The following is an 11629-nucleotide window of genomic DNA, read 5'->3' on the forward strand; positions in this document are numbered from 1 at the left end:
CAATTTCCGCCTTAACACTTTTGCGTTTTCGTTGAGTTACAAAAGGATAATTTTTTACCACTCCTGTTTTGTTTTTATCAGTTTTGTGCATCGCAAGCAACACCGACTGCAATTGAATATACACATGCTTCTAATTAGCAGAGATATTGCTTTCATTATTTTCTGCGATTGTCACTGAACATTCCATAAAGATCGAATTCACTGAATGTTTAATTGTGCACAGATTTTTCACGGAACATTTTAATGCAAGCTTTCGATAGAATGTAATCGTTGATTGTAGGGTAAGGGACCCAATTACTGTGGGGGTATCAATTACCGTGGCTATATTAATTATACTTACTTTTAAAGCGTAACCAATACGGAAAATAGATATTACATATTTTCGTTCAAATCAGTTATTATGTTATATATCTCTTTTTTTAATATTCATTGAGCTTTCAAAATAAGTGTAATTAATATAGGCACAGTAATTGATACCCTCGTGGTAATTGAGTCCCTTACCCTAGTTCCAGGCAAGATTTAATATAACAATTAGTATAACGTTACGATTCGACAGTAACTAGTTTCTACAACTCGTAGTATCATTTCATGATTTATTATTGTAATCATATTCAGAAGTTAAATAAATCTCACGTCTCGGATTACCTGTAGTCCTTACACGTGTACGCACGGTTCTATTCATGGAATTATTAATTACGTCTCTGAACTTGTCACATGAACCGAGTAATTTATTCCTGAAACGAGTTCTGGAACGGTCGAGGAACGCAACGACTAGTATTGCGAGCTGTAACATGATTACCAATCGGCATTGCGATCGATTCGAGCAAGTTGAACAATCGATTAGAACCGTGAGCGCACGTTTTTATATTGTATACCTAAGAAACGAGATCTGTATTCGATACTAACAGAAACTGATCGTCATTTCTTATTGTACATTACTTCTCGAAGGTGAATTATGCGTGTCGATTCGACTTAAATAATTAAACAATCCTAATTTAAATAATTAATTTCTAATTTAATTAATAAATTAAACTTCTGCACGAATGGACGTTGATCTTTACTTATACCCTCCCGATAAAATTCTTCTTATATACTCTATTACAATGATGTGCAAAATGATCAATTCAGAGTGTCCGACGTAGATTGTTAATCACTGGAGTAATAGTGTTTTTGTTATATTTTTTATCGCCAACAAACACAAACGATATATACAGCGTGCATTATAATTGCAAGAGTATGAAAAACAAAGTGAACAAAATAAGATTCGTTACTAAATTCGAGACATCCATTAAATTTGTATGCCTATTAGTATTATTAGGAAAGAATGTTAAATATGGATGCTGTTCAAGTTTACAATTCCATTAAATTTAAGTAAACTTACATACTGATTTTATGTCACTTCTGTTTAGTTAATTTCGTTATACTGCTTCACCGTTATCAAATACCAGCTTGCCAATTGTTATACATATATATTTATCGATTTCGACCATTATAAAATGATGATATTGTTACGGTCTACTATAAAGCTGCTTATTTTTTTCTTTCAGTTCTATGTAGCAACCGGGTGAGCCAAATGACCAAGACGTATAATGACATAGAAGCAGTTACAAGGCTTCTAGAAGAGGTAAATTATATCAGTTTGTGATTAATATTTATGTACAGTGAATTCTCAGTATATGTCAACAACATGGGTCTTGCCAGAATCGTGTATTGTCTAGGAGACATACCCGAGCCGTGCTATGTTTACACTCCTCGGCGTCCGAAGACTCTCGAGCTTCGTGACCCCTCACGAGGTATACCCTGCGGTAGTGGGGATAATTCCGCGACGTTTATCATCCAGGCCTTGGCGACATATATAGGGAAATCACTGCAGAATGATTTCAGAAAGAACGTACCACAGTAATGCCTCGATACATGCGAAAAAGATGTGCACGATACTTGCTTGAACAAAAACATTTTTGCTTTTAGCTACTTTTTCCGTATTTTTTTTTATATTTGTGACGTTTTTCTGATTAAAATAACTCATACATGGCACAATTTTTGAGTGCATAATTTTAATGTATTTCTATATTGCAGAAAGAGAAGGATTTGGAGCTAACCGCGCGCATTGGGAAAGAATTGTTATCGCACAACCAGAAGCTCGAGACCACGGTCACCAGTTTAGAAACCGATTTGAAAGAAGCTAACGAGAAGATCACTCAACTGACGCACGAGCTTACGAAGAAGACCGAGATCATTCAAATTCTAACAAATGACGCCGAGGAAACAAACTCCGAAGCCGGTACGCCCACCGGATTTCGTAGTATCAACCTAGAAATGATGCAGAAGAAAATCAACAATCTTGAGGACGAGAACAAACAATTGCGGACCGAATTCACGAAGCTGATACACGCCACCGATCATTCGGAAGAACAGGAAGCAAAACTTGTGAAGGACATTGCTGCTCAACTTGGTTAGTTGATTAGCTTCTTAACACAGCATGTCTGTAAGGTTGACTATAAAAGACACTCGTTTTCAGACAAACATAATTATACTCCAAATTGCATGTACTTATAACAAAATTGAGTAGGTGAAATTTATAGCTATTTGGGAGGTTGAATGTGAAACGCTCGGCTAATTTTCAGACACTCGTAACTAGACTGCGAATTTTCTGGATTTATGGCAAAATTGAGTAGGTGAAATTTAAGACAGCAGGAAAATTAAATGAATTTAAGAATGTCAAGAACGTTTAATAATTCTAACAAAATGAAAACAAGAAAGAAAGAACCTCAAACTTGGTTTCTACTTCTTGAAATTGATGCAGACAATTATCATTGCTCATTGTATGGTACTGTAGCTACTTGCAGGAGTCTAAAATATATCATTTATATGCTGTAACAGTGACATAACACAAAATTTGCAGTTTTTGAGTTATCGATAAAGAAAAATCAATTCCAGCTCTTTACGGATAGAGTCCTAGAAAAGTGAGTTTCAAAAATTCACTCGTGTCACCATTATTATGTTTCGTCCAATTGGATAATTTCAATGCCGACGTATCTTAGTTGCATGTTTGGATTTGAAGAATAAATTGCATCAAAGAAACAACAAGAAAATGGTATGATTCTTACACATTCTGGTGACCCAGACAAAGCGTGATTGTTTGAATTATTAAATCACTATTTTTATTTTTTGATCAACATTGCTAAAAAAAATTAATTCTCGATACAGCAAGTGCAAACATGGAGGTGGACGGGATCGCAGATGAGCTTGACAGGCAGAAAGAGGAGAATCGGCTGCAACACGAGCAAATCATCAGTTTGACGGCAAAACTAGCGGAAACGGAATTGAGATTGGCACAGTTGATGGCTGAGCATGACGAGGTGGGAGCAACTTTGCTCATCACAAGGGACAACCAGAATACGCTCGCGAGTGAGCTGGCTGAATTTAAGGATCGATATGCGGAGGTGTGTGTGCTCTCGAATTCGAGTCATTTCATATTTCCCAAAAAAAAAAAATATTCCCAATAGTTTTATCCTTTCCTGTATTTAATTTAGTTTATACGTTGAAGTTTTGTATTTCTAGTAGCTACTACTTAACGCAAAGCACTAAACATTTATGATTTGGTTTGTTAAAGGTGGTAAATTTGTTAGCGGAAACTCAAGAACAGTTGCGTAAACAGCGGAAGAGAGGAATGCCAACGGTCAGAGGAGGATCTCTGTTCCCTTCAATGGGAGCTGCTCCGCAACCTGATTCCATTGCTTCCGAATTAGAGTCCTCTCTTTATTCTGAACTCAGTCTGGACTCTGGCATCAGCACCGACAGAGTGTACGTTGTTTTATTAATTTGCATCGATACCTTTGCACTGTTTGTGCCGTAAAACATTTTTTGGACAATGTCTTTTAACTGTTAAGAAGCTAAGAAGGTTTCATTCTCTAAATATTATACCAATACTTGGGTATTCTGATGTTAATTGGTTTGCTTCTTTGTACAGGCCTACGTACAAAAAAGTTTTTGAGACGGTTAGAAGCGCTTCAAGGAATTCTTACGGAGTTGATAGTAATCAATTCCCAAGGATAGGCTCGATGACTACCTCAACCTTATCAAGTGGTTCTACCGGACCTAGAATGAGCTGTGGACAAATTAGACCTACAGGATCGATGTTCCCCAGTTTGGACTCTGGCCATAGTGATTCAGAAGGCTCCCTGATTACAGAGGCTGATGAATATCCGTAAGCTTGTGAATTTTCCTTAGAACACAATTATTTCGAAATTATACGTACCATCCTCGAACTTGAAATCAAGTTTGAAACTTATTCCCATTCGGTTATCAAGATACCAATTGACATCGTTTGAACCTTAAGTCTAGGGTTAAGAACCCTGGAGTCTGTTTTTTGTCAATTTTTTAGCTTTAGGTGTCGTCAAAATTGTGTACTACATTTTGGGACACCCTATATAAAGCTTGCAATGTTAAACGATTAACAAAATAGAAAATGTAAATGTTATAATAAAAAGAAACTGACAGTTCGAGTTTCTGTAATAAAAGATTGTCGATGGAAATGTTTCAACATATTCTGAACAGTTCGAATGCGATAGAAAGTTCTAAGAAGGATACTAATGAACTTTCAGAGGTACTCAACAATCAGGAATACCTGGAGCCCCTGGCGCAGCAGATCTCGAAGCAGCTCTTCGAAGACTAACACCCGCAGAAGTCATAGCTAGACGTGCTTGCCTTAGCACCGGTACAGGATATAGTTACGATTACGATGCTGGAGTGAATTCTCCGTCAGCCTACGTGCCTCTCGGTTGTCGAACTCCAGACAGCATCATGTCCACGGGAAGTAGCGCCAATTTAAGTGGTTACAGTGGTAATGCCTGGAGAATCCCTGAGAAACTGCAAATAGTCAAGCCGATCGAAGGATCACAGACGTTGCATCACTGGACACAGTTAGCTACACCAACTTTAGGTAACTATCACAGACTGATTTGTTTCGCGAGTATATATATACTTCTACTGTTCAACTTTTAACCCCTTAAGTGACTAAGCGTAACGCACGCAGGCCGCTTAGCCTGTGACGTGACTGGTGCTGAGCAATTGTCGCAATCGATAAGGCTGAGTAAAATGTGTATTGAAATGTTTACATCGATGATGGACGCGTCTACGCAGAGGAAGAACGAAATCTGTTTATTTGATACGAAGTTCAGTCTCGAGCAAGTCATTGAAATCGTAAGATCGTATAAGAGGAGTTGTAAAAATTGTGTTAGAATTTTTAGCGTTTCATGCTGATTGTTCTTCTGCTTTGCAATTATAATTTACACGAATTTTCATACATTCATATATATTTTGTATGCTACTTTTTACCTGTTTCTTTTTTCACTTTTTCAAAATAAAAAGCTATGATTTACCAATAATATCGACTTCCTTTACCCAAGAATAATGTATCCAGCCAATAATCGAAAGAAAAAAGGTAGACAGTTTTTGGACCGCTTTACATTGATTTTCGCCAATCACTTAAGGGGTTGACCTACCTAGTGCTTTTCACTATGGTGTTGTATACAACCTTTGTTGGAGGAAAATTAAATGATTATCGTACTTTTCAGGTGGTCTGTTAGAGGATCGACCTGGAGTGATGACTCGGGGAGGTCGTGGTCTGGAAGATTTAGGCCTAGTCACTTTTACTTTAAGCGATCTCGAGGAAGACGAAGAATATACCAATCCTGGAAAACTCTTCCAAGACACAGGCTCCGTGTACACGTTCACCAACAGTACTGTTCTCCATCCAGACGATCACACAAACGTTACTTCAAGTATCGTGGGTAGCAGGGTCGCGACTGCACCTAGCAGCGCTCTAAATTCCGGAATGAGTACACCGAGAACTTTAAGTAGGAGGAATTCGACCTCAACATTTTCGACAACCCTTGGGCTTGCGAAGATGCTGAATGAAAGAGGTATTTTACTATTGAACGTGTGGTGTTCTCATTGAAACGTTTTACAAAATCAATACTGTATTATTTATTTGTCCAAAACAGGTATCAAAGCTGTAACACCTTCTTGTGTTGGCACTCCAAGTGGAGAGAGAAATTACACGCCTACTGCAACACCTTGCAATAGTCCTGATGCTAGTCCGCCAGAAAGTCGATCCAGTTCACCAACTCCGGAGAGTGGAATTTCTCTTGGATTACTGTCCAGTGGGGCAGAATTGTTGAAGAGGACGTTCGGTGGAGAAACAGTGGTATGCACAGAATCTTTTAAATGGCAGAACAATCTCAATAAATACAAACAGATTTATTATTAGAACCCAACCACTCTTGTAAACTTGTACAAGAGCTGGGCTCTTCCTTGGCTCTTTTCTCTTCTGTATAGAAGTGTGCGAGAACCCGATGGTCGGGACGGGTCGAGACGAGTCGTATTCTTGAAAATTCTCGGGAACCCTAATATGCTCGTGATTTCCAAATAAAATTCTCGACCCGTTCCGACCGGGCATTTTTGGGTTCTCACTTCAACTTTTACACTATTACTTTTTCTAAAGATCGCTGATTTCATTGTAATTTCAAGTAAAATCTTTATTTTGCAGCAGACGAAAAGAAAGAGGACGGTGCTGTCAAGGTCCGAGAAAAAGGCTCTTACTGGTATCCGCCTAGTCGAGAAACTCGAACGAATTGGTATCGACACTATAATGGCAACAACGATCGGTTCTTCTATCTCTCCATTAGCTCTTCAAGGTTCTTTATACACCAGGCGTCCTACCGACAGTCCCATGGCTCAGTTAACTTTCCTAAAAAGCTCCATGTCCTCGAGTGGAAGTCAGGAGAAACTTTCACCTTCTTCCTCTGTAAGTGATTCCTCATCGACGAAACGACAACTTGCTGATAAGAAACAGAACGAGTCGACGTCGGGCAGGGAGACAAATAGACAAAGGAGAACTGGTGCTAGGGCCACGAGGCCCGACCTTGGACAGGTTACACCTGCGGTCCCTGTCACTGTTACGAAAGAATCACCCGCGCAATCTGCTTTGGGTACCATTAGTTCGCTTTTGTTTGGAAGGAAAGGTGGATTACTCTGAAACCGCTGTTCCTTGCCTGTTATATAAATTAATACATACGGGGATCTCGGATAAAATTTTAAAATCTTATAGATGATTGTCGGAGCGATGAGAAAATTGATTATTCGCTTTCTTCCATGAAGTTGTTTTGCAGTATTCTTCAGCGTAGAATAAAAAATGGTTTCGCACTTAAAATACCAACAGAAATAAAGTAAAATATCATATTGCAGAATGTATGATACAAAACTTAGATCATTTATTACTTCTAATGTAATATGTGTAAGACAATGTGTTCGGTAACCAATATTTTAACATTATAACGACGTGTTTTCAAACATGCTGGATAAACTGAATGTGTTTTCATATTATAATCTACTGTTAAAGATTACTTCACGTGCAAAGTGTTGTGCATGCTTCTACTATAATATTTGTTTCAGGATACAGTACTTTGTATCGAACTTAAAAGTCTGATGGTTTTTTATTATGCAATGAAATAATTTTCACCGACAGATGGAACTTTTTATGTATTAGTTAGTAATGTTAAATATTTTAATTCACGTCATGAAATGTCAGCATACATAGAAATCATACCGAGTAGTGATTAAACATTCCTTACGATACTAGTGTTGGAAAAATATATTTTGAATATCAGTTTCGATTACAACATGGATTATTAACGAGTTTGTTACATTTTAACCCTCGCAATACTGCCAGGGTCCATTCGGATCCGTAGTCCATTTTCGCATGAAAAGGCATTTTGAATTCAGTTCCTCGGTTTTTTCTACATTTGTTATCATTGCTTGCATCGGTAAAAATCTAGCATTTCTAATGTGCTTGAAGAAACTTTTTTTAAAATGAACCAATTAAGTAAATAATCGATATGAAAAATATGCTAAACCGAAAAGTGTAAATTATATTTCCGAACGAATCAAGTAGGTGACTTTTTTGAAATCACGTTGAATAAATGTCTATACGTGTGCATTTGAAACCGAATTTACACGAATGTCATATGGCGGGGGTTAACATAAGGCATGAAAGTAAAAATTGTTTCGTTTTTGCAAAAGTAAATGATAGTACCAAGATAACTAATAGTCATTTCCAAAAATTACAGTATTATATCTAATTTACATAATTTTATATTCTTTAGGTAATTAATTTTTCAACACTCCGACAATCTGCAATGTGGGGAAAGTTAATCGTTTTTAACCGTTTTATTTTTTAAAGCAGCTACTTCACATAAATTATTTCATTTTGTAAATGATTTATTGTAAATAAGTGATTCATATTTCAGAAGAAAAAAAAAGAATAAAAATATTCCGTAGTTCTGTATAGCATAAGAAACAAAAAAATTGTATTTGATTCTTTTTAGGAGTCTTTTAATTAGTGATGAATTCTTTTAATTAATTCAGGCACGTACAAAAAATAATTTGAAATTGTTAGTTTATACATATTCAAGGATGCGGAAGTTAGAGAAATGTATTATGTAAATTAATTTACATTGTATAGAGAATAACACGATGTAGGAATTAATACTTAAAAATGACTTAGAACGTTGCAGTCATGTAATTATGAAATGCTACAATTTATTCAACGCGAATTTTATGAATAATAGTGACGTGTTCTGTTACCGCAAAATACAAGTAACTTTCGTTTAATCGAAAGTGTTCAATTTAATTATTAGTATATGTTAGTTTGTTTTACTGAAAAAAACAACTGTTCAGGAAATTCTAGTGTAAGAGTAAAATGAAATTAATTGGCGTTAAATTGGTGATCTACTTTATATATTTAGGCATTTTTTAATTTCATACGCGCCAGAGTGTCAACGACGACACCGCAGAAACTATGAAAAAAATGCAACAATTAATAATGCACTTTCATGTAAAAACAGGCATGCGACTTTACGCTTTAAAAACAACCACGATAAATACAAAGTAAATTTGTAACCGAAATAATGCAATTTACGAGAGGAAATATTCTCAAAAGAAATACTGAAAATATCTAAACAAAGTTGCAGCGAGTTTTGTATGTCGGAGCACAATTTTTAGGGACAGATATTTTAGGGTGCTTTAAATGAAATCATCTTTATTTCATTAGTACTAGGAGTTTATTGTAAATTGGTCAATTATGGTTTGGATTAATTGGTTAGTTGGGTTACTACTGTTGGTCTTTTTTTCTAGAGACCCCACAGCTAGTATTGATAATTAATTAATTATCGATTAATTAATGATCGTTTGACTGAAAGTAATTATTTTTAATTATGTCACTAATATACCGTTTTTAGGAGATGATCTCTTGTAAATAATCTAATACTGAATTATTACTAATTGACCTTTTCAAAACAGACTGAATGATACGTTCAAAGTTAACTTTTACAAAATCTATTGGGATATTTGCTCCCTAGTTATTAACAATGAAATCCTTTGGGACATATGATCCCGCTGTAAAGTCCGAATGAACTCTATAAATATAATTGAAAATAATCATTTAGATTTTAAAAAAGGACTTGTTTATGAAAAGATTAAATTGTACCTTATTTCTAACAAGTCATTTAAAATACGTTTGTTTGAAAGGAAATTAGTAATTTTGATTCTGTTCTCCAAAACTAGATTAAAAGCACTTCATGTTTATATGATACAAAATTAATTGATCAATAGTTAATCGATCAATGATTGACCAATTGCTTCTGTAAATAATAATCTGGGATTTTCCTTTTATTTTGCCTCTTTTTTTTAATCGATTTTGATTAAAAAAATTGATTGCAATGTTTGTAGCGTGTTTGATGGTGAACCGCTGTTGTATTCATGGAAGGACCTCTGTCTTGTATTATAGGGAAGAGGAATGTTTAGCAGGTGCAGCCTTGTACATAGACAAGTATCGATTAATAAATTAAATTGAAAAAAAGTGGTAAAGCATCTTTATTTTTCTCCGAAATATTAGATTGATCGGAACGTTTTGTCGCTTTTTGAAAAGAAATACAAATTAATTTTTCTACCAGACTAGTTCTCACGGATTGTAATATCATCATTCAGGTGTAAGCCTATCATTGCCTAACATTGTCATCCTGAAGATTAAAGTCATTCATTGAAATCATTGCACGCGAATACAATGCTCTGTTAGGGGACACGACATATGGTTTCAACCACTTTCGACAAGTATTTATACAATAACAACATCTATATAGAATATAGCTTATCATAAAATACCTATGTTTTATAATCAAGCTTTTAACACAACAATGTTTTAGATTATAAGACATTTTTAGAGTTTACACTTCGACATACATAAAATAAATACAGACCTTAATTGCTTATTTGTGAATATTTCCATGTAAGATTTGAGACGTAAAACTGATATCTAGTGACAGAATAATACGATCAAGCCAATACACTGTTCCCAACAACCCATGCCTCCTGATGTACAAATGTATATAATTTAATACAATTTTTTAAGATTCAGTGATGATAAGGTGTTAATGATTCACATACTTGAGCTCGTATGTGTTCTATTCTCACGTGTGACAAAATTCTATTTTTCATACTTTTTTCATATGCTTTATAAGTATTTAAAAAAAACTGAAATAAAGAAATAGCATTTCAAAATGAAAGTGGAATGAAAATACAAGAACATATAAGATACAGTCAGGTGAGTTGCAATTTCTTTATTTTTTTTTTTTTTTGTTTCAAATGCGCATTTGTTACATATGATATAATAATATTGATTTAATGTTTAGAGAATTCATACAAAATCCTCACTTATTCATTTTTTTAATACTGCAAGCCGGTTAAAGTAAAGAAATTCAAAAGCTACAGAATTGCGGCTATTTTGCATATCTGGCACTGAGGCCGCACATGCGCATAACATGCCCAACACAAACGCAAAACGCCCATTGAATGTGAAAATCTTGCGCAAAACAACCGCATAAGAATCCCGAAACATGCGCAAAACAGCCAGCTGCGGTTGTGTTACGACCAAGTCCCCCTCCGTAGAGTCACTTGCCCGCCGGGCAATGGGATGCCCGCCGTGCACAGACGAGATACCGTCGTTGGCTTTCTGTTTCTTACTCCAGCCAAAATCTATCCTAGAGGGCAGTAGAAATCGCCGTATTTTTCGAGCGACACATTCTCCCGTAAGGCTGGCAGTCCTTCTAAATATCTCGTCGGTGGCTCGGTCAAAATCCCCTCCATTCGTTCGTCACAATTTTATGAGGATATATTGAAAAATCTAAAAGTTTAAACTTTCATTCGTGCGCGATTCTCCATCCGCTTACATTGTATGTCGTCTGTCGTCGCTGGGTCTTTGATGCTCGGCGCTCGGCAAAAGTTATTCGAAGATTTATTCGAAGCCTTCGAATAAAAGATACAGATAAAAGATGAAAAAATTATTCGAAGTTCGAATAAATCCGCTTCGAATAAAAAAAATTATCTTTATTCGTCGGATAAATTCTCGTCGAATAAAATTATTTATCCGATACTCGTCGAATAAAGATACTTTTTTTATTCGAACCTTCGAATAACGAATAAAGATAAAGTATCTTTTATTCGAATCGTTATTTAAATAATTTTTTATCTAAATAATGCCCAACTCTGCATTCTGGCATTATTTGGAATCCGC

General features: G+C 35.6%; 1 protein-coding gene across 6 annotated transcripts in view; it reads left to right on the plus strand.

The window, feature by feature from the left end:
* Nucleotides 1-9921, plus strand: part of Milt (trafficking kinesin-binding protein milt) — a 60758-nt gene extending 50837 nt beyond the window's left edge. For all 6 annotated transcript variants that reach the window (XM_076795480.1, XM_076795489.1, XM_076795462.1 and 3 more), the window contains 9 exons: nucleotides 1548-1624; nucleotides 2077-2452; nucleotides 3208-3443; nucleotides 3614-3804; nucleotides 3971-4207; nucleotides 4605-4942; nucleotides 5577-5924; nucleotides 6006-6208; nucleotides 6551-9921. In XM_076795480.1, coding sequence (XP_076651595.1) covers nucleotides 1548-1624; nucleotides 2077-2452; nucleotides 3208-3443; nucleotides 3614-3804; nucleotides 3971-4207; nucleotides 4605-4942; nucleotides 5577-5924; nucleotides 6006-6208; nucleotides 6551-7039 — 2495 coding nt within the window. In that variant the 3' untranslated portion in view covers nucleotides 7040-9921. The remainder of the gene's footprint in view (nucleotides 1-1547; nucleotides 1625-2076; nucleotides 2453-3207; nucleotides 3444-3613; nucleotides 3805-3970; nucleotides 4208-4604; nucleotides 4943-5576; nucleotides 5925-6005; nucleotides 6209-6550) is intronic.
* Nucleotides 9922-11629: the final 1708 nt, after the last annotated feature.

This window comes from Halictus rubicundus, chromosome 1 (assembly GCF_050948215.1).
Source record: "Halictus rubicundus isolate RS-2024b chromosome 1, iyHalRubi1_principal, whole genome shotgun sequence".
Classification (NCBI taxonomy): Eukaryota; Metazoa; Arthropoda; class Insecta; order Hymenoptera; family Halictidae; genus Halictus; species Halictus rubicundus.